The sequence below is a fragment of the Peromyscus leucopus genome, chromosome 17, assembly GCF_004664715.2.
Source record: "Peromyscus leucopus breed LL Stock chromosome 17, UCI_PerLeu_2.1, whole genome shotgun sequence".
NCBI classification, from domain to species: domain Eukaryota; kingdom Metazoa; phylum Chordata; class Mammalia; order Rodentia; family Cricetidae; genus Peromyscus; species Peromyscus leucopus.
This window is the reverse complement of record NC_051077.1, coordinates 54,667,094-54,693,968: the sequence shown is the minus strand read 5'-3', so window position 1 is coordinate 54,693,968 and position 26,875 is coordinate 54,667,094. Positions and strand designations below refer to the sequence as shown.

The window sequence follows — 26,875 nt, the reverse complement described above, 5'->3', positions numbered from 1 at the left end:
GGCTCCACCCCTGACCACGCCCCCAGCCCCTCACTGGGGATTCTAGGCAGGGGCTCCACCCTGACCACGCCCCCAGCCCCTCACTGGGGATTCTAGGCGGGGCTCCACCCTGACCACGCCCCCAGCCCTTCACTGGGGATCCTAGGCGGGGCTGCACCCTGACCACGCCCCCAGCCCCTCACTGGGGATCCTAGGCGGGGCTGCACCCCCCCCCAGACCTACCTCTGGCCTGGTGGGCTTCCCTTAACCATACATGAAAGCATGTGTGTGTCTGAAGTGGTGCAGACGGAAGCACAGGGGTGGGCATGTCCGGCTTGATTGTGTAAGCTTATGAGTTGCTGTGTGTCCTTGCATTCAGGTGTGTGTGTGTGTGTGTGTGTGTGTGTGTGTGTGTGTGTGTGCATATGCAGTGCAAAGGCGTGTTTCCTTTTCTTGGAAGGACACAGACATCCACTGACTGAACATGCAAGGCAGCTTCTGCTAATTAAAAACAGCCTTTTCATGTTTAAAGTTTACAATACGAAAAATAATTTTCCTTTCTTTAGGGAGGTGGAGTGGGCGCCAAGGAAGGGGCAGGGCCCCCAAGAACATTCCATAAACTGGCTCAGATGGATCTGCACAACCCCCTGGTTAGATACAGCAGTGCCTACCCCCCACCCCCCACCCCCGGCAGGCGTCCCTGCCAGTTCATTGGGGACAAGATGTTGTGAGGTGTTATGTGATCTGGGGAACTGGTGGCTGGCAGACACTTCACCCTGCCCTCTGCAGGGCTGTGCTTCTCAATGGAGGTACTCTCTCTGGGGGAAGCTCAGGTTGTGGGGAGCTAGAATGTCTTGGTGGGTTCCGTTGGGATGCCCTTGCCGGCCTTGGCTCCTCCCTTCCACACATCAGCTCTTGTTTTAGTAGCTACTGCCTGAGCCTTGCTGAGACAATGGTCCAGGCAGTAGGGCAGAGACCTTGGGGTGAGGTGGAGGTGGAGACAGGCCCCGCTGACGCCCCGTCACGGCCTCTGAGGCTTGTCTCCAGTGGGGTGTGCAGCTCAACAGGGAGAGAAGCTTCTGGGGGCTGCAGCTACCTGGAGGTCCCTCGCTACCCGCCCCCATCCTCTTCCAGACTGCTCAGCTCTGGCATCCTGCAGCCCCAAAGCCAGAGGCCAGGCAGGCTGCAGGTATCAGCACAGGTGGGCTCCATCCTCCCACCAGAGTCTTTATTAAAGAAAAGGACTGATCAGCAGAGGCCCACAGCAAAGGAGCGGGCAGTTACTCATGCGGTGAGGGGGTCACACAAAGGTGACATCCCTCTGTCTGTGAGCAGCACAAGACACTTGAAATCGCCAGAGAACAAGTCTTATTGGAAGGCAGTGAGGCTGGCTTCCTTCAGCAATGAAAGTGAAACAAAACACGAAGGTTGAGACTTCAGCGTTTAAACACAAAACAAAACACGGATGACAGCCCAGCGGCCACCCGGGGCTCGTGGCCACAGCATCCCCTCCCACCGCAGGGTCTAGGACCCCTGGGTGGGTCAGACATGGGAGACGGGCCATTCATTCTCCCCCACAGCCTCAGGCTGTACTTGGAGTCAGACAAGGCCACCCCACCTGATAGAGTGGGCTTTTGTGTTTCCTGTTTTGGCTTTTGTGGGTTTTGTTCTGGGACAGGATCTCTCTCTCTCTCTCTCTCTCTCTCTCTCTCTCTCTCTCTCTCTCTCTCTCTCTCTCTCTCTGTGTGTGTGTGTGTGTGTGTGTGTGGCCCTGGCTGGCCTAGAACCTGCAATAATTCTCCCATCTCAGCCTCCCGAGCACTGGAACAAGCCACTACCCTCACTTGGCTGTCTTCTTATAAAGGTGGGTGGGACACAAAGGATGCTGGCTTCCCGATTGGCCGGAGAGCCTCGTGGGGATGCTCCTGGAGTGCGCATGTCAAGCAAGGCCGGGGTGAAGACATGTCTCTGCATCTGCCCACCTGTCAGGGTGCCTCTGGGACGCCCTCTGGCTCTTGCCTCCTGAATGGTTGCCCAGGTACCAGGAGAGTTGATTTACACTCTTGATTGTGTGCTGTGGTGCCATGGTGCCCCATGGATCAGAGAGCAATTTCAAGAAGTCAGTTTCTCTTTCTGCCTGGTGGGTCCCGAGACAGAACTCTGTTGTCAGGCTTGGGGCAGTACCTTTACACACGAGGGAGCTAGAATGTTAACCACCCGGAACACAGGGAGGGCGGTTTCACTGGGACTTGGATATTTTGTGTCCACAAGCTCTTTTCTGAGTGTCTGGTCAGGATGGAGGGAAATGGAGGCTGAGCCACCCCGGACAGCAGAGACGCACATTGGGCAGCCGCTGCCGTGGGGACCAAACCTCTGCGACCAGACATCTCTGCTGGCTCAGGGGTGAGACGTGGGGAGCCCGGGGCTGGGGGTGTCTAACACTGGCGGCCGGGATCAGAGCTACCTCCCGTGGCCAGCGCGGGGCAGCAGGACGGCGGCGCAGGCGATGCCGGCGAAGGACTCCGGGAAGTGCAGGTCTCTCTCCCACTCATCCGTCTCGGTGTTGTACACTTGCACAATGCCGGTGACATTGTTCAGCCTCCAGTTGTAACCGCCCACGATGTAGATCTTCCTCTCCAGCAGGCAGCAGCCGGCCTCCGACTGGCCAGCGCGCATAGGGGCCACGCTGGTCCACTGATCGGCATCAGGCACGTAGTACTCCACCGCCAGGACATCGAAGCAGCGGTCCACATGGTCCATGCGGCCGCCCAGGGCGTAGATGCGCCCAGCGGCGCCCAGCATAGCGTGCAGCACGCGAGGCTCACGCATGGGCGCCCTGGGCTCCCAACGGTCGGCTGCAGGATCGTAGCACTGCAGCGCCTTCTTGTCCTCGGCGGAGACACCATAGCCGCCTGAGATGTAGAGGCGACCAGCGGCCGCGGCGCCCGCGTGGCCCCAGGTGCGGCGCTTGAGCGGGCAGGCGAAGTCCCAGCTGTCCCGGCGCGGGCAGTAGCGCTCCACGGAAGCCAGGCTGCCTGCACGATTGCGGCCACCGGTGGCGTACAGCAGCCCGCCGAGTGCTGTGAGCTGGAACTGCACGCGGCTCTCATGCAGCGCCCTAAGCCGCAGCCAGCGGTTGCGCTGCGGGTCGTACCGGTAGCAGGCATCCACAGCGCCCTCGCCGCTGCGGTGCTGAAGATGCTGGCCACCTGCCACGTACACGAAGTTATCCAGCACAGCCACGCCCGCGTGGCTGCAGCCCAGCTCCATCTCCGTGAGCTCTCGGAAGTGGCGGGCCCCAGGCTCAGGCAGCTGGAACACCTTGCTGCTGACCGCTCGGTCACTGTCGGTATAGGGTGTGCCTCCGAAGGCCACCAGGGATGCTACATCCGAGCGCACAGCTGTGCGTGGCGACTGCATGTCATGCTGGCGACAGGGCAGCACGTGGTAGCTGAAGGCCTCCAGCAGATATTGGCGGCACAGGGCGTCGTCCAGCATGACATCTAGCGTCTGCACACTGTCCACCAGCTCGGCAGGCTGCATGAGCGGGAAGCGCACGTGGCGCAGCACGAGGCTGGCACGGGCACGACGGGAGGGGTCGTGCTGCAGCCAGCGCACGGCAGCGCGGAACAGGTCAATCTCAGCACAGCTCTGCAGACGGTTGCTCTGCAGGAAGAAGACAAGGCGCTCAAGTGGCAGGCGCAGGAAGTCCTCCTCGGCCGCAATCTGCAGGAAGTGGCGGAATGTGAAGGCGTCCACCGACTCACGCAGGGAGGCCAGGCTGAAGGTGGTAGCCATCTGGCCAATGTGCAGGCACGTCTCCACGCTCATGGCGGCTTTCAGAAAGTCCTCACACAGCTCCACCACTGGCAGCATCTGCAGGAACACAGCGGCACCCAACACGTCCTGCACGCAGTCCAGGTCCAGCGTCACCTCGGCGCTGTAGGCAAAGTCAATGATGTGGCGCAGGCCTCGCGCAGACACACCCTGCAGCTGGATGACTGCCTGGCTGGCTTCGCGCATGCCGCCGGTGAACATGGCCCTGGAGGTGGCAACACACCCGTGAGCAGGTCTGTCAGTGCCCAAGCCGTGCTCTGTCCTCACCCCGGCCTCTCTGACCCTGTGCAGCCGCAGGGGCCAGCCATTACTGCTGGCACCTCTGCATGGGGCCCTGCAGACGCCAAGGCTGACCCGTGGGTCTCTTGAAGAGACACAGTTGTGCACAGATGTGCAGGTCCTGCTGCCTTGAGCTCCAGAGACAGGACCAGCCTGTGCTTCCCACCACTAGCAGAATCCAGCACCCACATCCCCAGGCTGCAGCCTGTGAAGAAGAGATCACAGGCCTGCCCTGTCCCCGAGCCTGTTACAAAGGCTCCAAGAGGTGCCTGCCCAGCAGTAAGTGCCCATTACTGCTGTCTTCAGGGACAAGTGCCAGAGACCTCACTCGGGCCCACACATGGCCCAGAATCAGCTCAGTCCTCAGCCTGTGTGCGAGCCCTGCTAGGAGTCTCTGGAGCCGTGTGGCAGCTGGTGAGGGATGCAGACCCACACACGGGGCTCTGGGGAGGCTTGGGGTTAAGTCTCAGCTTCCAGCAGGAAGAAGGAGAGGGCTGGCTTGTGCTCAAAGGGTCTGTGGGACCCCCGGGTGACAGTCCTGTCATCCCAGAGCAGCCCTCACAACTGTGGGCAGGCTTTCCTGACACTGCCAGAGAGGGAGGGCCCCCCCGGGACCCCCCCATCATCAAAGACGATGCCCATGCACAGTGGTACAAGCTTCCTGCAGCCTGGGCTCAGGTCACACCAGGAGGGACACCACGGGTGCCATGCAGGGGCTGCCACCTAATGGCATCGTTCTGGGGTCAGTATCCAGGGCCTCCCTGCCTGTCCCTCAAGAGTCCTCACCAGCCCTTGGACACTTCAGTGAGAAAAGAGGCCAGACCAGTTGACAGGATGGAGTTTTGCCTTTTAAGGCCTCATGGGCTACACTGCCAGAGCGGGGGTGCCTTTAAAAGGCAGTGCTGGCTGGGCCGCCCACCCGCCCCAAATCCAGAGTAAAAATAGCACCGATGCCCCGGTTGGCTTGGCTGCAGCAGCTCCCCAGAATGGCCTCACTGAGCCCCAGGGAGGGCAGCTGGGCCTAGAGGGACATGTGGCCCAATACACACACCTGGGTGGCGGTGGACCTGGAAGACCTGGTCCTCTTAGAATGGGGGTCACAGCTGGGGAGAAGGAGACAGCACAGGTCTGTAAGGGCAGCCATTGCTGCCCCCACCCCTGCTGGAGGGCACCCCTAACCAGCCAGCTCCACTGGCCTTGTTTTGACGCCCATGTGTCAACGCGGGCCGAGGAGTGGGAAACAGGAGGAGAGCTTGGGCTCAAAGAACTCCCAACACCGCAGGCTCCACACTCCCTCAGCTGTGTGCTTTAGTGATGTGGAGGGGCCATCACGGCGGCAAGGGGTCGTTGTTACTTTGTCCTTCGTGGGCACAGTGCCTGCCTGGGCACAGGAGGAGGTAGAAGCAGAGGATCAGGAGTTCACAGACATCCTGGGCTACATTGTGGGTGTGAGGCTAGCCTGGGCTACATGAGATCGTCTCAAGAGAGAAAAGGGGGTGAGGGGCAGGCAAGCCTGCAGGATGGCTCAGTGGTTAAGGCACTTGCTGGTAAACCTGACAACTGAGTTTGGTCCCCAGGATCCACACAGTGACAGGAAAGACCTGGTGCCTACACAACGTCCTCCACCCTCCACGCTCCCCAGGGCTCATGTGTGACTCACTCACCATTGCACACACATACGCACAGACATATGAAGATGAATAAAAATGTAGAAACAGAGGAAGTGCTTACCCAGTACACATGAGGACTGAAAAATAAAAGAAACTTAGAAAGAAATCATGGGCCAGGTGTGCTGGCATGCCTGCCGCCTCAACGCCAGAGGACGGGGGCACTGTGCAGCGGAGGCTGATCCACACTACATAGTAAAACACTGTCTCTAACACAGGGAGGGGGCAGAAGTGTGAACTCAAGTTCCCAGGGCCGGACTTACCTAAAGTAGTCACTGCAGGCCGCCAGGACCACCTTGTGCGCGTGGAAGGCTTCGCTGTTGACAGTGAGGACCACGTCGAGCAGCTGGCCCTGTGCACGGAGGGCAGCCAGGCCCTGCAGGAGGCCAGTGCTGTGGCCAGCCGCAGAGAAGGTGCACTTGAGGGTCCCGTTCCGGTCGGCCAGGCTGCAGGGACAGCAGGGGAGACAGGACTCAGAAACCTCCAAGTGGGGTCACACGCACAGTGACATGGAGGACACTTGGAACTGTAATCCTGAGTGACAGAAGCACACAGCCACAACAGACAACTTCACACAGAGGAGGGTGCAGGGTAGCCAGCACAGGAGGTAGAAGGGGAAGAGGGTCTCCTTGTGGAGGGATGGAGAAGCCTGTGCCACACAGGAACTACAAGACTGTCTACCTGAAAAAGGACTGCCCTGGGGCGTGGCTCAGGGTGGAGCCCTGCTTAGGATCCCGCAATGAGGGGCTGGGGCGTGGCTCAGGGTGGAGCCCCGCCTAGAATCCCCAGTGAGGGGCTGGGGGCGTGGTCAGGGTGGAGCCCCGCCTAGAATCCCCCAGTGAGGGCTGGGGGCGCGGTCAGGGTGGAGCCCCGCCTAGAATCCCCAGTGAGGGGCTGGGGCAGTGGTCAGGGGTGGAGCCCCGCCTAGGATCCCCAGTGAGGGGCTGGGGGCGTGGTCAGGGTGGAGCCCGCCTAGAATCCCCCAGTGAGGGGCTGGGGGCGTGGTCAGGGTGGAGCCCCTGCCTAGAATCCCCAGTGAGGGGCTGGGGGCGTGGTCAGGGGTGGAGCCCCGCCTAGAATCCCCAGTGAGGGGCTGGGGGCGTGGTCAGGGTGGAGCCCCGCCTAGAATCCCCAGTGAGGGGCTGGGGGTGTGGCTCAGGGTGGAGCCCCGGCCTAGAACCCCAGTAAGGGCCTATACACATTTCATCCCAGCACTCTGGAATGGAAATAGGCGGATCAGGACTAAGTTATTTCATAAACACAAATAGGTGGAGTGTGATGGCACACACCTTTAGTCCCAACATTGGGGAAGCAGAGGCAGATGGATCTCTGTGAGTTCAAGGCCAGCCTGGTCTACAGAGCAAGTTCAGGACAGCAAAGGCCACACAGTGAGACTGTCTAAAACAAAGCAAAGAAAGCCAAAAGACGAGCATGCCCTCAAGCCCATCTATAATGCAAATCTTAAAAAGGCCTTTTAATAAAAACCCAGAGCCAGAAATTGGGGTAAACACTGAAAGATTAGAGAGACAAAGGAACAAGCCACCTCTAACCTCTAGCACTCCTCAGTCGAGAGGCTTTGGATCCTGTTTCCTCACGCCTTATGGACCTTTCTCTGCCCTGCCATATTACTTCCTGGGGTTACAGGTGTGTGTGCTTCCTGAGCAAACACATGAGATCTCAATCATGGGATTAAAGGTGTGTGCCACCACTGTCTGGCTCTGCTTCTGTCCTAGACTGAGTCAATCTCATGTGGTCCAGGGTGACTTTGAACTCACAGAAATCCAGACTGATCTCTGCCTCTCGAGTGCTAGGATTAAAGGTGTGTGCCACCACTGCCTGGCATCTATGTTTAATCTAGTGGCTTGTTCTGTTCTCTGATCTTCAGGTAAACTTTATTAGGGTACACGATATATCACCACACTCATCAGTGGTCTGTCCTCATTTCCTTGACTCAGTTTACCCCGTCTAGCCCCCAGCAGCCCCTCTGCTGTTCCCTTCAGACACCCCTTGCTGAAGCTCTGTACATAATACCCGCCCCCAGAACACAGGAGGGGCAGTGCGCTGAGGGCCTCCATCAAGCCTCCCCAGCCCATACCCTCCCTCTTCCCCTCCCCCTGCTGAGTTCTTGTTCGTCCTCCTCCCCCTCTCCACCATCCACCCTTTGGGACCTGCCCTTCCATTCTTGGGCCAGGAATGTGGGGCACTGGACTTTCCAAGAAATGAAGAGGAGGGAAGGTTCTGGGACCCCAACCCACCAGTCCCCAAATATGGAGCTTTCAGAACTGGATCCTGCTCCAGCTGCACAGAGCACCCTGACTCCCGAGACCCCTGGCCAGTTGCCCAATGTGGTGGCCCTTAGAGACCCTTAGGCGGAGGATCGGAGGCACTTCAGGGCAGGCACTGCCAATGTTGATAAGGTGGTGGTGCCCAGACCCAGCATAAGGGTCTGTGGTGTGGTGAGATACAGGCTGCCCTGGAGAGGAAGCCATGAGTCCTTATGGTGGCAGGAAAGCCCAGGATCAGCGCTTAAAGCCAAAGTCTTGGGGACTGGCCAACAATGTAGGGTGCCTGGCTGCTGAGGTTTGCGGGGGAAGGCGTCCAGGTAGACCCAAGACTCTGGCTTGTCATGCGGTCTCTCCTGGACCAGGTGGAGGGTGCCAATCACAGCACCTACCTCTGTCTTCTTTGAGCACAGTGACACTCTGGCTAGGTTACTGTGGCAGTCTGAGCCCCTTCTCTGATTCCCAAACCCCAACAAACCTGGGACTCAGGGCCACCCTCACCAGGCCAGTTCCAGGGCTTTCTGTGGCTTGGTCTCCAGAGTCTTGGGATGCTTAGGCTCCTGACGACATGGTTCATGAGCCTACAAGGGTCTGGGGAAACTGAGGCACTCAGTGGATATATAGTCTGTACAAGGCCAAAGATTGTCAAAGCACACATGCCTAGCCTCCTGTCCCAGCTGCAGATGGGGCCGTGGCATTGAGAGCTGAGGGACAGGAACTAACCTAGAGCTGTGTGGAGGCTGCAGCTGACACACCTGTGCCTGCCCCGAGGGAAACAATGAGGCTTCTGGGGTCGGTGTCTGTGTCCATGGAGCCCTGAGCTCCAGGCTTGCCTGAGCCTGTCTGATCCAGTGCCGTGGAGGCCTGGGTCAGGGCAGAAGCCATAGACCAAACCAGGCTCAGATGTCACTGTGGGGAGGTGACAGCCTGTGTGACCCTGTGTACCCTCCTTCTTGGAAGATAGAGGTGCATCTCCCTCCTGGGGGAGGGGAGCTCACAGGGTTCTGAGGCAGGAGGATTGCTGCAAGTTTAAGGCCATCCTGAGCTGAGTAAGAGCCTGTTTCAATGAAACAAAGCAAGAGGCCAGCACGATGGTTCAACACGGGAAAATGCCAAGCGCCGCAGACATGGAGGTCAGACTCGTGTGAGCTCTCCTCGGACCTCAACACATGGGTAGTCATTCCCCCAAATAAATAAACGTAATAAATAACAAGGCACCGGAGACTCACAGGCTGGCTACCCCTGGAGTAGCAGTGCCCCCCTGCAGGGACCCCCCTCCACATCTTGAGGGCTGGCACGCACACCTTCTTCCACTGTGGTCCCGAGTCAGCCATGGCTGCAGGCTAGCCTGAGCCAGCTTCGAGGGCCACCAACGCCAAGTGACCCCTGAGGCAGGGCAGCGTCAGCCCTGCCAGGGCACCTGGACCTGTGCCAGGGTGGACTGGGCCAGACCCAGGAGCCGGTGGCCCGGGTCCTCTTCTTACCCTGCACCATTCATTTAGTCGTCTGCTCACTCGTGACCCTGCCTTGTGATATCACAGGCTTTAGGAGGAGCAGCGGGACAGGACACCTGTGTCCACCTAGATGAAAGGTCTGGGAGGGGCCACAGTGCAGCTGTTCATCCAGCTGGCGGGGAGCTAGCATTCATAAGGATAGGTGGGACAGGCAACATGGCACAGTAGGTAAAGGTGCTTGTGGCCAAGCCTGGCAACCTGAGTTCAGTCTCTGAGCCTCACATGGTGGAGAGAGAGAACTGACTCCCACGGGCTGTCTTCTGACCTCCAGTCACTGTGGCACAAGCCCACCCTCAAACACAGATAAGTACAATAATAATAATTCCTAAAAGACCAGGGGACATATAAAGTATGTGGCAAGAGACCTCTGACACATCGGATCAGCTTTTCTCAGCTGTCAAGGGAGCAAGGTCCTCTGGAGTCACCATGCAGCGCCACAGCCCACAGATCCTCCTGGGAAGGGACAAAAAGAGAGGAGCAAAGAATTCCACAGTCACCTAGGGACTTCTCCTTAGTTCAGGGAGGTTTGGGACAGGAGAGTTTGTACCAGGTGTAATGCACCAAGGGGAGCATGCATGCTTTGGACACTGAGCTACTATGATTCTCAATATGTAAAAAGTATCATGAAAATAATATAAAGCCTGCATCCTGATGAATGGTGCTTGGGGCTGGAGCAATAGCTCAATGCTCAAGTACTGGCAAGTCTTGCAGACCCAAGTTCAGTTCTCAGCACCCACCCTAAGTGGGTCACAACTAACCACCTGTAACTCCAGCCCAAGGGGATCCTATACTTTCTTTTTGCCTCCACAGGTACCTCTATTCATGTGGCACATGCTCACACAGACCCACACGTATATTATGTACATAAATAAAAACTGAAAGTGCAGGGCTGGAGAGATGGCTCAGGGCTAACAGTGCTCACTGCTCTTGTAGAGGACACAGGTTCAGTTCCCAGCACCACATGGAGGCTCACAACCATCTGTAACTCAGTCCTAGGTGATCTGACGCCCTCTTCTGGACTTCACAGGCGCTGCACACATGTGGTCTACAGACTTTCAAGCATGCAAAATACATATGTCAATAAATAAACGAGTAAGTAAATAAACAAAGGATGATGCAGAGGCTGGAGCTGAGGGTTAACAGGAAGGGAAGCAGAGCCCTGAGACCTGAGAGGACACTCGGTGCTAGCAGGAGCTCGAGCCTCAGCGGCGCCATGCTGAGCCTTCCCCCCTGGAAAGGGCTGTCACTTGGAACCTGAGGAATGGAACCTGCAACCCCATGAACAACAAAACACACAGATCCTTATGTTCCTATATCACGATGCACCTCTGTGGAACCTGTCACCCCAACCCTACACCTAGTGAAATCTACATGCCGTGCATGTGACCGTCATCGTGCATTATGTGAGGAATGACAAGGAAGGGGAGGTCACTGCTGCCTGGCTTCCACAGTGCCCAAGGTGCCAGAGGTCACAGGGAACAAAGCCGTCAACAGCCTCCTCCCCAGGGCTGGACCCTGCACTATACTGACCTGCCAGCAAGAAGCAAGTCACTGGAACACTGGCGGCTGCCGGTCCAGGGCTCAACAACGCTCTGACTGGACGTGTGGCTGGTCTACGGAAGGTAACGAGGCAAGTCCAGTCGGTCTACAGTCAAAGGGGTTTATTCTGGGCTAACTCACAACAAGCAAAGGGGGCCGGTCGCAGGATCCAGGAGGGGTGGGGCGCGGTCTAGTGAGGTTCTCTGACCTCCCCTTCCTCCGCAGCACCAGCATCCAGGACCACAAGGTAGCCAAGAGAGGGAGCATGTACGTATTCCAGGTCTTAAGGGGTCCCCCCTTGGCCATTGTCTGAGGGAGGCAGGTACCTAGCAGTTTCCTGCTGCCTACCAGGGGCGGTGCTTCAGGGGCACGCACAGACAACCTGCCTGCACTGGGCCATCTTTGCTGGTGCCCTGTGCGGCTGAGGGCCCTACCATGGTGGTCTTGGTAAACAGACATGCTGTCAAGCTGCCTGCAGGACACCGCTTCTCTCCACTCTCTGGATTAACACTGTTTAGTCACGGCCACCAAAGCTGGGCAGCAGTTAACGCAGAAGCTTGGTCAAAGTGCAGAGACTAAGTGACTGGGCGCTCGCCTGGAGAGGACATCTACCCCACACTCTCTAGACTCAGAAAACACTGTGGAAGCAGAGCAGAGGGAATGTGAGAGCTGGCGGACTGGGAAGACTGGGAAGCGCTCTCCCCTGCTTACGGCTGCATAAGAGCAAGAGTATGCCAACAGGCTCAGCCAGCATTCCAGCAGGCAGCAGCAACACACACACACACACACACACACACACACCACACACACACCACACATACCTGTACACACACACACACACACACACACCACACACACCTGTACACACACACACACACACACACCACACACACCTGCACACACATACACACACACCACACACACACACACACACACACACACGACACACACCTGCACACACACACACACCACACACACACACACACACAGACACACACACCACACACACCTGCACACACACACACACACACAACACACACACACACACACACACACACACACACACACACGACACAAAGCAGGTAGTGGGTGGAGAAGTTGGGGGCTGCATAGGATCACAAGTATGAAATTACCAAAGATGAAATAAAGGGGTTTTTAAAAAATGAAAGGCCTGTGTGTGTAGTGTGGACCGATTTTCCTTCCAACACTGTCCACCTGTGGTTGCTTGCCTGAGGACAGAAGCAGGAGAGCGGGGAGGCTCTTGGGGTCCTTGTCACAGGTGGCCAGTGCCACATCCTCGGGTGGCAGGGAGGTGCTCAGGGCACAACCAGTATGAGCCAATCCACATTCTCACTGGTGAGGGCAGCCCGAGAGTGCCAAGGAGCCAGACGGTACTGCCCCAGGGAGGAAGAATGACCCAGGGCCTCTGTTTCCCAGAGTCCTCTGCTGTTACCTTCCTTGGGAACAAAAAAAAAAGGTGTGTGGGGGGGGACCCAGAGGTGAGATGGCTGGACAGGTGGGATCTCTTGCCACCAGCCCTGACAAGCTGACAATCCCCAGGACACACAGCACAGAGATGACCCCACAGGCTGTCCTCTGACTTCTAGAAGCAGCCAGTGTCATGTGTGCACACGCACACGCAGAGGCAGGATGAGAAAGTAAATGTGATTAATTGTTTTAAATGGGGACCCAGAGAGGTGACCAGAGTTTAGGTCCCCCAAGGAAATGGGTGGCCTGGGCCTCGAAGGCAGAGGTAGCAGACATGGCCAGTAGTACCTCTGATCTTCTGGTCTCTGCAGCTGGTGGCCTGAGCTGAGCTCCTGTCCCCTGGGCATTAGCAAGTCCCTGACACGACCACTCTGTCCTGGAGAACCTCCCTGTGGTGCACACACATACAGCTCAGCCGGAGCAGGGGTGGACACGAGGGCTGTCTTGCCTGGGCTGACTGAGGTCACCTCGGCCAGCACCAGGACCAGCACTGGGAGGCGGGAGGACCCATTACTCAGAACAATTCTAGACAGTGGGCGGCCACATGGTGGGCCCCCCTGAGCCAGTCTGAATCTCCAGACAGCCACTCTAGTCATGGTGGCCGGCCCATGAGTCATCAGAGCCAGTGCGTCAGCAACCCCGGACCGGACAGTCTCCAGAGGCCACTCACCACCCACCCTGGCTACACCTCAGCCTCACATTCCATCTCAGGCCTGGCCCAGGCCCAGCCACCCTGCCATCCTGCCGCCTCCACGTTCCCCAGCACTGCCCAAGGTCCCCAGGCAGGGTCCAGGCCCGTGCTGGACACAGGCACACACCCAGGCCATCCAAGATGTTTGAAGGCCTGAGTTGGTGCATGGGACCCAGGTGTGGGGCTCTTGCTGGAGGCCCAGCCCCCGCTCTTCGGGGTTCTCGGGACATCCCGTCAGAGCAGGCAGCTACAGGAAGAGCACACAAGCCCTGCCACACCAGCTGTGGGGGGCTACACTAGTGACTGGAGCCTTGAGGGGCACTGGGAGCTGACGAGGGACATGGGCCCCAGACCCTACCCAGCCGATGGCCTTGTCCTCGAGCCCAGCTTTCCAAACCCAGAATCATTCTTCTCAGAACGTCCAAAACCAGGCAAGAACAAGAAGGAATTTCATGGAAACATTTCTTTGGGGTTTAGTAAAATCCGTTCCCACCCCCACGCAGAGTGCAGCCCGCCGCCTCACACACCCTGTTCTGACGCCGCTCCCTGCTCCCCCAGCCTGGCTACTTCTCCTTCCAAAGCAATTTCACTTTTATTGTCCATGTGGCTCGCTGGAGCAGACGCGGCCGGCCGGCTGGCTCGTGCCCCAGCTGCACGCCGCCCCACCCTTGGTCCCCGACATGCAAGTGGGGGACAGAGCTTCAGGACACAGTGTGATGCCAGGCTGGCCACCTCAGATCAGCAACAGGGCCCCGGAACATCTTCAAGACCATTCCCAGAGAGCCTGGACGGGCGGGGATGCGGCAGGAGACAGTGGCCTGTCAATAGATAGGGTTGTCAGAGACCCTGAAAAAGAGGGGAGCTTGGGTACAGGCTATGTGGGAGCATGGTGGCCTAGGGCTTCATCTCCCTAGGTCCTCAGCTCACTGGGACCACCTCTCTGTCCTCTCCGACCATCCTCAGACCCTTGCACAGAGCAGGTACCAGGCTTCCCCAGGGCCCTGTGACTCCCCATGAGCTAGCAAATGTCCTTCCTGTAAAATAAGGAAACTGCCCGGGGATGGGGGTGGCGGGTGTGGAGTGGCGAAGTCTTTAATCCCAGCACTCGGGAGGCAGAGGCAGGCGGATCTCTGTGAGTTCAATGTCAGCCTGGTCTACAGAGTGAGATCCAGGACAGCCAAGGCTACACAGAGAAACCCAGTCTTGAAAAACAAAACTAATAATAATAAATATAATAGGGAAACTGAGGTACAGGGACCTCCCCTAGCTTTGGGTACCTCATCTTCCTATCCACACAGCATTGTCTTCCCACCAGCATCCCAGTGGTTCTGGCCCTGACTACCAAGGCAGAGGGTGTAGGGCTCCGGGGTCCAGCACACCCACCCTGTCCTGTTGCCATGGTTACCCAATGTTGCTCAGCTCTGGGCACACACTCGGGATCAACTCGCTGTGCTCTGGCACTAGGCAGGCGGCCAGCGGCCCCACTCTCACTCACGTCAGCAAGCCCTCCCCTGGGACTCTCCATGGCTCAGGGCCCACAGCCTGCCCCCTCCTCCTGCAGTGGCCGACCTCTTTTCTGGGGCTCACCTCTAATGGGAAGGGGGAGGCAAGGCACCTGCTGTAGGCTTGCTCCAGGCTGGCCTGTGAGAAAAGAAAGCCAAAACTTGGGAGGAGCAAGCAGGAGCCCTTTAAAAGACCAGGCTGGGCTCTCCCTACCACCAGGCTCCCCAACATCTTCTCCACAGAGGCACTGTGTCTGGGCTGCACCTGAAGACTACCCTGGGGGAGCTGGGGGGGTGAGAAAGGGCTGCCTGGGTCTCCCTGGGAAGACAGCCCAAGAAGCAGAGGCTGCCTGTGTCTCTCTGGAGGGGGGGGCACTTCCTGAAGGAACCAGCACCAGATCCCCCAAAGACTCCTGGGAAGTAAGGGTTGCTGTTCCCTAGCAGGCAAAGGTGAGCCCAGCAGCCTTGCCCAGCACCAGCATACAGTCCTCCTGGTCAGGGGGCGCCAGAGCCCCTTGCTCCCTGGGAAATGGGTGGGCGGGGGAAGTTGGAGAGCACTGGCTTGTAAGGTGGGATTCCAGGAAAGGTGTGCTAGAGGGGGAGGAGGCAGGAGAACAGGCTACGCTGCATGTCCATTTCTCGGGGGTCACGACCCACCCCCACCCCCACCGCCGGCCCCCAACCAGACTGGGGCCATCTGAGGTTCTGGCCTCATGGCTCATGCCAAGCCCCACACTGGCCCAACTGTGGGGCTGGAGACCAGCAAGGAGGAGCCACGCTCTAGAAAGAGGTCCCAGGAGGAGAGTAACATGACACCTTCCTGAGCAGTGCCACATCCTCTGTCCACAGTTTATGTTATCTGGACTCACAGCTGGACCACAGTTCTGGGTGTCACCCTGAGAATGCCCTCCACACAGGGCCACACACACTCTACAGGCTGTGAGTGGTAACGTGCAGTCCTGACTCTGGCTTGCTTGCTGCCTGGGAACTTTGGACATGAAACACTTTGTGGCACAGAGACTCACAGTTGCCCAAGACCACACATCAAACACAGGACTCCTTACAGTCGGGCCCTAGCGCCCCACAGCGCCAACAGGCAGGTGAAGGGCATCACGGAGAGGCAGCTGGGAGGTCTCAGGCTCCAGGGCTAGCTGGAGCTAAGCCAAAGCCCAGCTGAGCTAAGGCACAGAGCTCAGGAGCCAGAGGGGGCAGAGCACCCAAGCTGCACCCCAGAGGGGATGCAATGGGCCCCACTACGTACCCCATCGCCTCATGAGGAATGGAGGTCCCCTGCAGATGAGGGGAGAGCCTGCCAGCTGCCATGGGAGACTCCAGGCCCTGCCTGCCCGTCTCCCCTGCTCCCTGCTCCCCTCAGAATTTCCTCTATTTGCTCCTAGCCTGGCCCCCATGGCTAAAATGGGGGCTCTGGGGGGCCGGCCAGAGGAGTCTTTCTCCTGCTAATCCTGGTATTCTCCCACAGAGAAGGAGCTCAGCCATGTGAGCCCCGTGGACAGTGGGCAGCAGGTCAGATGGCTGCAGAGGTGAGGGGGTGGAGGGTGGGTGGGTGAGGGTCAGTGAAGGAGCGCTTAGGTAGTGAGCACTCAGAAATGTGTGTTCCTGTTTCTAAGCACAGCCTCTACACACTCACACATGTGCAGGTGGTCAGCTCCCCTACCATGACCCCCATCACCCTGCGCTCCCAGCAGCTTACAGTGAACCCCACTATCCTACCTCCATATATAGTCTGTCTCTGGTCTCCCTCACAGCCCAGAGAGATGCCTGTGCCAAGGTCCAGGCAAAGGGCAGGTGAGGCGCAGTCTTGGAGCCTCTCCCCCTGACATGAGTGGCCTTAGCCCTCACAAGGTCCCACTTCCGGTGGAAGACAGCGGTGAGCCAGGTGTCGTTGGTAGCACCATGGGGCACATAGGTACACGCTAGGTACACGCGAGGCCACCTAGGCCACCCCAGCCTGCAAAGTCCCAGAGCCTCAGGCCAGAATCATCCTGGCAGCCCAGCCCAGGACCCTGATTACAGTCCAGCAGCAAATCTCTCCATTTTGCAGATGTCTAAACCAGCTCTTTCCCATTCAACTTCCTCTCTTACACATTTTCCTGTGGTGGGGACCCCAGTTCTCTGCCCATGCAGGGGGATCTGGTACACCCACTCCTTGCTTGGCCAACCAGAGCCTCCTGGAGCCCTGGCCACCAAGACTGGTGAGAAGATGAAAGAGTGGCCTGCCTGAGCCAATCAGAACCTTCCCCAGGACTGATGGGTTTCTTTCTTTCTTCCTTTTTTTTTTTTTTTTTTTTTTTTTTGTTGTTGTTGTTGTTTTTGTTTTGTTTTTTGAGACAGGGCTTCTCTGCGTAGCCCTGGCTGTCCCGGAACTTGCTCTGTAGACCAGGCTGGCCTCAAATTCAGAGATCAGCTTGCCTCTGCCTCTTGAGTGCTGGGATTAAAGGCCCATGCCGCCACCACCAGCCGGCATTCCCTGGCCTTCTTAGGCCCCTTCCGGTGGAAGTTCTCTTCCCCTGTGGAGTTACCAGGTTGGAGGGTGTGCAAGCCTAAGCCACCGGCTGGGGAGAGGGAACACAGATTGAGATTCTCCCAGTGTGTGCCTGTGTCTGTTCATATACACGCGCCATGGCATGCATGTGGAAGTCAGTGTCCCCTTCCACCGCCAAGACCCCAGGAGAACACGATGGCAGGGCCACTGAACCTACCCACCGACCAGGCGGCTGTCTTGAGACGGTCCTACTATGTAGTCCAATATGGCCTGGAACTCAGACATCAGGTACCCTGCTCCGCCGCTCCCCGCCAGTTTCCTGAGACAGGGTCTCCTGCTGAACCTAGAGGCAGACTGGCGATTAGCCAGCACCAGGGTCCTCTTGTCATGCCGGGCGGCCAAGCTGATGGCAAGTGGGCAGCGACCACGCCAGGACACCTCCATCCACCCTGGCCCCCGAGAAGCCTCGGAAAGCTCACCAAGCTGCCAACACCACCATGCCTTCCTTCCCAGAGTGTTGAAGGCTGATGGGCAAGGGGTGGAACCCACGCGGCAGGTAGTTCCTGTGTGTGTGTCCCAGGTCACTCTACCACCATTGGCACCTGCTATGGACAGGAGACAGGGTGTGGCCAGCAGCCTTCCCCCAATGCAGCACGCAGCAGATGCTGAGGTGGGTGGAGGGGCTGTGTGTGGCCTCACGGGACACCTGTCACCTGGCAGCTGACCTACCCAGCCCAGTTCTGACCATCCGGGTAGCGGAAGATTCTGGGACATCCCTAGTCTCCGCTCCTGCATTCTGCTTTCAAGCCGGGCTCAAATTCTCCCGTCCCTTAGAGAACAGACTCCGGATATCCAGCCCAGACACCCCGCCCGGTTCCTGGCTTTGACCCCTGTGGAATTTCATGGCTGTGGTGTCAGAAAATATCCCCAGCCTCGATCCTTGAGTGAACCCCCCCCACACACACACTAGGCCCCTTAAAAGCCAGAAAGTCACACCCTGCAGGCTGAGAGAGCTCAATTTCAGAAGCACTCACCCTACAGAAGAAATTAAAGCTCCCGCTGCTCCTGGGCACAGTGGACAATCGTCCCCATCAGGGGACTCCCAGGGTCGGGAAGCCGTGCTGGGAGGGGTGGTGTAGAAAGGGCCAGGCCGGGGTTAACAAGTGTTAAGAGAGCCAGCCCGCCAGTCCGCACAGCTGCAGGCAGCTACTAGGGCAGGAGCCCCGTCTGGGGACCCGGAGGCCCCACCTCCCCTGCAGGCAGCTGGACCGCTCGGCAGGCCGCCTTCACTTCCCTGCGCAAGAGCGCTCTTCCCACTGATCCCCTGAACCCTGTTCCCAAATAAAGAGTGACGGCTCTTGACCCACTGGCATGGAGGGCTGTGTATCTGGCAGGCGGCCCTCAGCATCTATGCTGGATGCCGAGGTCCTGGCCTCACGTCACATGCTCTAGAGGACATAAGATGTGACCGACCGGGCAGATTAGGGATACAGAGGCCGTCATCAGCTAAGGGCAAGGAAGAGGTCCTGTTGTGAGGAGCTGGGAGGCTCAGCAGGGGTCAGGCAGGTGTGTAGTCTTAGGAAGGTTTTCTGGTCCAAGCTGGAGACAATGATTTATAATCAGGCCAAGGGCTTGCGCAGGACAGCCGGTAAGTGAAGACGCACCAGCTGGGGCTCCGCCCGCGGTGGCTACTAACTTCTTTTGCATGGAATGACAGTCTTAGGGCTGGAAAAAGTCACGCTGGCCCCCAGGTCCACTGAGCAGAGAGAGCCCCAGGGGCCTTTCTGGAAGAGACAAGATTGTGAGCCCAGGCCCCATGCCACCTCTGTCTATGAGACCCTTGCAGATGGCACAGCTGTTCCAGGCCACAGCGTCTCAGCCTCCCACACACCCACGGCCCATCTTCATCCTCCAGCCCCCAGCCCTCAGCTGCATGGAAACCCAAGAGCCTAGAGCCCCAACCCTGCTCAGTGCCCTATACCAGTGGCCCCTGAGCCCACTCTGCCCCAGGCCCAGAGGCCTTCAAACACAGGAGGGTCTGAGTGGACCTGCTCTGCTTCCTTTCTCCTCCGCCCACACCTGGTCTCCAGGCACACAGCCGGCCAGGGTCGCCACCACAGGTCGGGCGGGTATCAGCTGACTGAGAAGCCGGGTATGCTGAGAGCAGTTTCCCAATGTCACCCATGCCCAGCCCAGGGCCCCACAGTCCTGAACTGTCTCTCTCCATGGTCACCCCCTCTTCTCAGGTGGAGTTTCCCAATGTCACCCATGCCCAGCCCAGGGCCCCACAGTCCTGAACTGTCTCTCTTCATGGTCACCCCCTCTTCTCAGGTGGAGTTTCCCAATGTCACCCATGCCCAGCCCAGGGCCCCACAGTCCCTGAACTGTCTCTCTCCATGGTCACCCTCTCTTCTCAGGTGCGGAAAAACTGACCAGGGTAAGGAAGGGGCCGCAAACCACCAGGGTTTCCATGCCAACAGGGCACCGGCCTCACTAACAAAACCTTTCTCAGGCCAGGCATGGAGGCCGATGCCTTCAGTCCTGGCACTTAAGAGGCAGGCAGATCTCTGAGTTCAAGGCCAGTCTGGTCTCCTTAGAAGCCCTGGCCTTGGTAGGGATGACTGAGAAAACATTTAGACAAGCCTGGCTCACTGAGCTATGACAAGCCTTCTGGCTACCCCTTCCCATGTCCCTGTCCTCCAAATGAGGCCAGAGGCCAAGTGGCAGGCCTCTCATGGCCACGTGACACCCCTATCTTTACAGCCCTGGTGGCTCAGACCTCAACTCCCTGAGGAGGAGCTGGCGAGGCTCGACCTGGGAGGAGGTCTCTGAACAAGTCCTCTTTGTTCCGGGCCAGGCTCTGGCCTCCTCTCTGCCTGCCACCGACGTGGTGGCCATGCTGTCCACTGCGCTTCAACTCAGACATCATGACAAGCTCCGCCACGCAACAGGGTTTGTTGCTCCCAAGAGACAAGGAAAGAGAAGCCAGGCTCTCCTTCTCCAGTCAAGAGCGAAGTCAGAACAAACAAGTTACATAATGGAGGGGCAGTGTGGGTAGCGTGGTCTTGAGCTGTGTCAACATGACACGGTGGGGAACACAGATGTCACCCCCAACATGGCCAGCTGACACCAGCCTTGCTGGGAAGATGAGGGCATGGCCTGACAGGCTGAGAACTGCTCCGTAGATGGTGGCACAGTCAAGGCCAGTGTCCCTGCTCCTGGGGAGTTCAAACTGTCTCTCCAGAAAGACCTGACTCCATGGAGGGATGTGGCCAGGCTGCAAGTTGGAGACATGAGGTACATCACACTCTGTCCCAGAGCAGACACTGGCCACTCACAAGGCCTTGGAGAGGACAATCACCAAATCACATCAGGTAGCGACTGTCACTAGTTACCACACGAACACCGCCCACCACTGTGCACAGAGCCCCAGCGTACGCACACAGCCCCACTGGTCTACAACACCCATGACGGGCTCCAATCCAGCGACAGACTAAACAGCCTGAAGCCACAGCCGGGAGCAGGACAGGGGCCGTCGTGTGTCCCCCCCCAGCCGAGACCACAGTGTTCTTTCGATGGAGCGTCCACGGCAGGCGGGGCTTCTGAGAAGGAACGCGTGTCAGGCAGAGCCTGGCACGGTGTTCCCGCAGCTCTGCTGCCCTGCCCTTGTCACGGTGCTGGGGGTGACACTGTGAGATGCCCGCCAGGGCCGAGCAGACGGTGTCCACAGCTCTCCTGCCCTGCCCTTGTCACGGTGCTGGGGGCGACACTGTGAGATGGCCACCAGCGCCGAGCAGGCGGTGTCCACAGCCCTTGCACAACAGGCCAAACATCTCTGCTTATGAAGTCCTAGACACAGGGTGCTGGCTTAGTTTAGCTCATTTCTAGTTTTGCTACTGAGTATAGCACCCTCTAGCACTGAGCAGCACTGAGCAGCACCCCAGTCCGTTCTCTGCCCCTTCCCTTTTCTGTCTCACTCTGCGGCTCAGGAACCTGGAACTCACAATGGAGCACAGGCTGACCTCAATCTTCCGAATGCTGAAATTCCAGGTGTCACAACAGTATCGCTCTCAGCTGAGATCCTGTTAGAAACCATGACAACCACCGCAAAACTGTTAGAAACAATGACAACCACCGCAAAACTGTTAGAAACAATGACAACCACCGCAAAACCGAGCAGCCATCCACCAGGTGGCGACAACATAAATAAAACGGTGATTAGCCACAGGCTGGAATATTATTTGATGATGAAAAGGGAAGAAACTCTGATCTGTGCCACAATGTAAATGCACTTGAAATAGGAAGCCAGCTAAAATGAGCCAGACAGAAGAGATGACATTTTAAGATGGATGACGTTTCTAGGTATGGGGGCACACACCCTTGATCTGAGCTACAGTAAGGGTTCTAGTATACAGCCAGGACAACACAGGGAAACCCTGTCCCAAACAAAACAAGCCAGGCAGTGGTGGTGCACTCCTTTAATCTCAGCACTTGGGAGGCAGTGGAAGGTGGATCTCTGAGTTCGAGGCCAGCCTGGTCTGAGAGCAAGTTCCAGGACAGCCAGGGCTACACAAAGAAACCTTGTCTTGAAACAAACAAACAAACAAACAAAAACAAAACAAAACACCAAGACTGGAAACAGAAGCTAACAGATCATGGTTCTATGCCAGCCTGGGCTATATCAGCAGCACCATGTTAAGAGAGATGGAGGAGGAAGGGATGGAGGAAAGGAAAGAGAGGGAAGAGAGGGGAGGAGGGAAAAGGAGGGGAGGAATTTTGCACCTCGCACAATCCCATTGCTGTGTAACGTGCAGACAGGAAGCAGGGCTGCCAGCCTGGAGAGGAGACCAGTGGGGTAGACACCCTTGCAGTCTCTGTGTGGATACGCTACACATCACAGAACTGTCACTGATAAGGGTAGATTTTATGTTACACAAGTTTTACCTCAACCATCACCACCCAGCCAGAAGATAAAAACCTAGCCAGGTTTGGTGGCACACACCTGTAATCCCAAGACCACAGAGATGGAGGCAGGGGAAAAGGAATTTAAGTCCAGCCCCAGCTACATTTCAAGTGTGAGGGCAACCTGAGCTACATGACACTGTCTGAAAAGAAAAAAAGAAACAAACAAACAAAACAAAAACCAGGGGACCGTGAAGATAGATGGCTTGGTCAGAACAATGCCTGCCACACACGCACAAGTTTGGATGGCCAGTGCCCGTACTGAAAGACAAACAAAAGCCAGCCAGGCATAGAGACGCATGCCTGGAACTCCAGCATCGGGAGAGAAGTCAGGTGGATCCCATTACCAGGACAGCAAGCCCAGGCTCAGTGACAGATCCCGTCCAGAACAACACAAAACCCTCTCCAGACAATTGCCAAAGTGGGGAGGGGGACAGAGGAGGACACTTGACACTGACCTCTGACCTGGCATGCACACATATACTACACATTCACAGATAAGCAACTAAATAAAGAAATGCCATGGAGATGGTTCAGTAGGTAAAGGCGCTTGCTGCCAAGCCTGACGGCGTGGGAGAACTGCCATCAGCAGTTCTAGCTGTGACCCCACGTGCAAAGACGGGGGACACGCCCACTGCAGCAGCGGCGGTCTGACTTTCTGCCTTGACCCATCTCGAACCGTCTGGAGAGGTCACAGATGTGTCGGGGAAGCACGCTCGTTTGGTTGGATGGACTGCCTGCCACAGGACCCTTGCTGTGGCTGCAGAGGACTGCTGTCCGCTCTGCCCACAGGAGCTCCTCTCCGAGTGACTGCAGACTCATGACTTGCCAAAGCACTGAGAACAAGAGATGCTGAGTTCTCAGCCCTAAGTGGGACATCTATATCACCCTCCCAAGGCTTGGGGAACATCATGGCAAGGTGGAAGAATCCAAGAGCCGGAGCTGGAGAGATGGCTCAGTGGTTAACAACCCCGGCTGCTCTTCCAGAGGACCTGACACCTCTTATGATCTCTAAGGCACTTCGCACATGGCGGGTGGAGCGCGCAGACATGCGTGCAGGCAAAGCACCCGTCGGCAGGTCAGCCCTGTGCACTCCTGAAATCACAGCAGCTGTCATCATAGACAAGCCTGGCCTGTCAACTTCCAGGCTCACCAGGCCCACCCCTCCCTGAGCACACAGACCCAGTGCAGGTTCTGAGGGAGGAGGGAGGGACGTTTTCATCAGAGGTATAGATACAAGCAAGGGGCCCATGGTCCTGTAAACAACCTAGTGAAGCGCAAGGATGGGAGGGGGCAGGGTGCAAGGACAGGTGAACGGGACGAATCCCACACACAACGAAAACACCATAGTGAAGTCCATGACTCACAATTAACAAGCACTAATTAAAGCATTTTTTTCAAATAGAAAAGAGGGGCAGTGAGCTGGCCCAAGGGAGAAGGTGCTCATCCTGCGGGCCTGACCAGCCTGCGTTTGAGCCCATGATAAACACACAAATAAGATTTAAAGTTAGCATAGGCGGTGGTGGCGCACGCCTTTAGTTCCAGCACTCAGGAGGCAGAGGCAGGAGGATCTCTGTGAGTTCCAAGGCCAGCCTAGTCTACAAAGCAAGTTCCAGAACAGCCAGACTTTTACACAGAGAAACCCTGTCTCAAAAAACAAAAAACAATTAAAAAAGATTACTAAAGTTACTAAAAATAATAAAAAACATAGATTTGGGGGTTGGATGCATACATTAATAAATTAAAGTAAATAAACTGCTCACTTTGAAAAATATAAACTGCTCATTTAAAAAGAGTAAAATAGGGGGCTGGAGAGAAGCTCAGTGAGGCACCAGCTGCTCGTGCAGAGGACCCGGGTTCAATTCCCAGCCGCCACATGGTGGCTCACAGCCATCCTTACCTCCAGTTACAGAGGGTCCAGCTCCCTCTTCTGGCTTCCAAGGACACCAGGCATGCGCACGGTGCACAGGCATAAAGGCAGGCAAGACACTCACATAAATAAATCTCAAAATCACAACTAATGAACAATAACTGGAAGAAGTGACGTAGGCTAGGTGAGGTGTGCACGTTATCCCAGTGCTCTTGAAGGCAAGAGATCAGTGGTTCAAAGCCAGCCTGTGCTAAATAGCAAATGTCAGGCCAGTGAGGACTACAAAATGAAACCCTGACTCAAACAATAACAAAATAAAAGCCAAAGCTGGAGCCAGCTCAGGAGTTTAGATCACACACTGTTCTTCTAAAAGACCCAAGTTCAGTTCCCAGCACCCACAATGGGTAGTTCACAACAACAGTTCCTCCTCAGGCTCCCTCTTCTGGCCTCCACAGGCACCCACACACACATGGCATCTCTCTCTCTCTCTCTCTCTCTCTCTCTCTCTCTCTCTCTCTCTCTCTCTCACACACACACACACACACACACACACACACACACACACAGATACACATGAATGAATTATAAAAACACATCTTTAAAAAATCTTCACCCCAGGGATCTTTTCTGGTCCCTAAATCCCCGCATCATTCCCCAGTGTCTCCACGCTTCCCACGACAGGTCTCCAGTCCCCACCGATCTCTCACTCCCCAGAGGCTGACACTCTCCTGGTTGCAGATGTCCTCTGACCTCACACTGAAGCTTCCCGGTGCCGATCAGCACCTCTGGGAACAGGCAGGGTCTACGCCTTCTCTTGGTGGCAGGGCTTCCCCAGTCAGCACTAATGCCCAACTCATGTCCACAGGCCACCAGGCCTTTCCCTGCCCAGAGCCTCCACGTGAGGACCAACTTTATCCATTGTCACACAGAGCAGCACTCTTGACACCTTCACACTCACAAGCTGGCGAGAGCCTGAATTTCCTCCTTGGCCTTCCAAGGGTGGTGGCTGTCCTTAGGCAGGGGTGCCTGGCTCTGGGTCAGTGTGAGAATGTTAGGTGTGAGCACTCCCTAAGTCAGGCGCTCTTTCCCCTCAGACCCAGATCAGTTCACAAATGTGTATAAACACCTGCTGTGTACTGCAGCAGCAGGTTTGCAAGTTCAAGGCCGGTGGGCGTCACACAGTGAAACACTGTCTCAAAAAAATGGGGGTGAGATGGCCGGGCGGTGGTGGCGCACGCCTTTAATCCCAGCACTCGGGAGGCAGAGTCAGGTGGATCTCTGTGAGTTCGAGGCCAGCCTGGGCTACCAAGTGAGTTCCAGGAAAGGCGCAAAGCTACACAGAGAAACCCTGTCTCCAAAAAACAAAAAAAACAAACAAACAAACAAAAAAATGGGGGTGAGAGAGGACTTAGTGGTAGACCGCAGCTAGCATGCACCACAGGACAGGGATGTTGATGAACTGTCACCTGGTGGAGTCCCCACCTAGCATGCACTGACACTTTGGGTTGAAGCAGTATGGTCAACAATTTGAGGTTATCCTCAGCTACACAGCAACTTTGAAACCCAGCCTGGGCTACATGACTCCTTGTCTTGGAAAACCAAATAAAGTAAATATTTAAAAACATCTGTCACCGGGCGGTGGTGGCCCAAGCCTTTAATCCCAGCACTTGGGAGGCAGAGCCAGGTTCGAGGCCAGCCTGGGCTACAGAGCGAGATCCAGGACAGCCACAAGACTACACAGAGAAACCCTGTCTAGAAAAAAAACAAAAACAAAAACAAATCTGTCCTCTTTATGAAAATTCCAGGGTTCAAAGAACCCACCTCAGGAGCTGACCAGGGAAAAGGGTGACCCCATTTGACCAAAGGGGTGAATGTGGCCCCAGTATCTGAGGGCAAGATCTCCCATCCAATCCTTTAGCCTGAGGGGACGGGATCTAAAAAGACTTTATGCCCTCAAGACCCTCTCTCACAGTGCTCCAACTCCCCAAACACACCCCATTTCTCACAACCCTGCGACTCCCTGGCCATCAGGACAGGTGGCCTCACTGTCCCCTCCAGACACGCCCGAGACCCTTATGCACCTACCAGGCCCCTAGACAGTTTTCTGCTAACCAGGACCTGTTGAGGTCTCCTAGTGGCTGCATGTCTCCCCAGGCATCCCCAGGCCCCAGGTGACTGGCCAATTGTCCCCCTCCAGACATGCCCGGGCCTCTCACTCCCTGCCAGGCCCCTAGACAGCTTCCTGTCCATCAAGGCCTGCGGAGGTCACCTGCCGGTCCCCGGAGTCCTCGCACAGCCTCCCACGTCATCTTCCCAGGCCCCCTTCAGCCTCCGGCTCCACATCTCCCAGGAAGCCCGGCCTCAGCCGCTTTCAGGCCCGCGCGCTTGCTCAGGACGGTGGCAGCCGGGGTCCTGGAACGCTCACGTCCCGGCGGTCCCAGGTCGGCGCCCCGCCCCCGCCGAGACGTGCGCGCCCACGGAGGCGCGAGGCTCACCTGCTCGGGCGCTCGGGACTCTGGCCAGAGCCACTGCCGCCACCGGACTCCGCCATCTTCCGCCGCGCGCCCGAGCGACAGGGCCGCGCGCCGACCCAGAGACCGAGGCCGGGGCAGCGGGCGGGGCCTGCTGAGGACGAGGGAGGGGCTGGGCGAGTGGGCGGGTCTCGGGGCGGGGCTTCGGGTGGGGCGGGCCTGCGGAGAGTAGGGGCGGAGTCAGGGAGAGCCACGGGCAGGGTCTAAGGAAGGTATGGGGGGAAGGGTATG

At 57.2% G+C, this 26,875-nt stretch overlaps 1 protein-coding gene across 2 annotated transcripts; it reads right to left on the bottom strand.

Moving 5' to 3' along the window:
• Nucleotides 1–1,718: 1,718 nt before the first annotated feature.
• Klhl26 (kelch like family member 26) lies at nt 1,719–26,735 on the bottom strand. 2 transcript variants are annotated; one of them, XM_028856939.2, is made up of 3 exons: nt 26,609–26,735; nt 6,026–6,208; nt 1,719–4,021 (listed from the first exon to the last, which is right to left on the bottom strand). In XM_028856939.2, the coding sequence occupies exons 1-3, from the start codon at nt 26,662–26,664 to the stop codon at nt 2,440–2,442; spliced, it is 1,821 nt and encodes a 606-aa protein (XP_028712772.1). In that variant the 5' UTR covers nt 26,665–26,735; the 3' UTR covers nt 1,719–2,439. The 2 variants fall into 2 exon arrangements, with proteins under 2 accessions (XP_028712772.1, XP_028712771.1); XM_028856938.2 differs by lacking the exon at nt 26,609–26,735 and adding an exon at nt 26,383–26,579.
• Between the last annotated feature and the right edge of the window lie 140 nt (nt 26,736–26,875).

What these genes read in the sequence shown, in the direction of transcription:
- Klhl26 (XM_028856938.2), bottom strand. Translation starts at nt 26,456, where the DNA reads ATGTGGAGCCGGAGGCTGAAGGGGGCCTGGGAAGATGACGTGGGAGGC. An exon ending in AGGACTCCGGGGACCGGCAG is followed by an intron (nt 6,209 to 26,382) that starts GTGACCTCCGCA and finishes CTGTCCCTGCAG; the next exon opens with CCTGGCCGACCGGAACGGGA. An exon ending in GCCTGCAGTGACTACTTTAG is followed by an intron (nt 4,022 to 6,025) that starts GTAAGTCCGGCC and finishes TGCCACCTCCAG; the next exon opens with GGCCATGTTCACCGGCGGCA.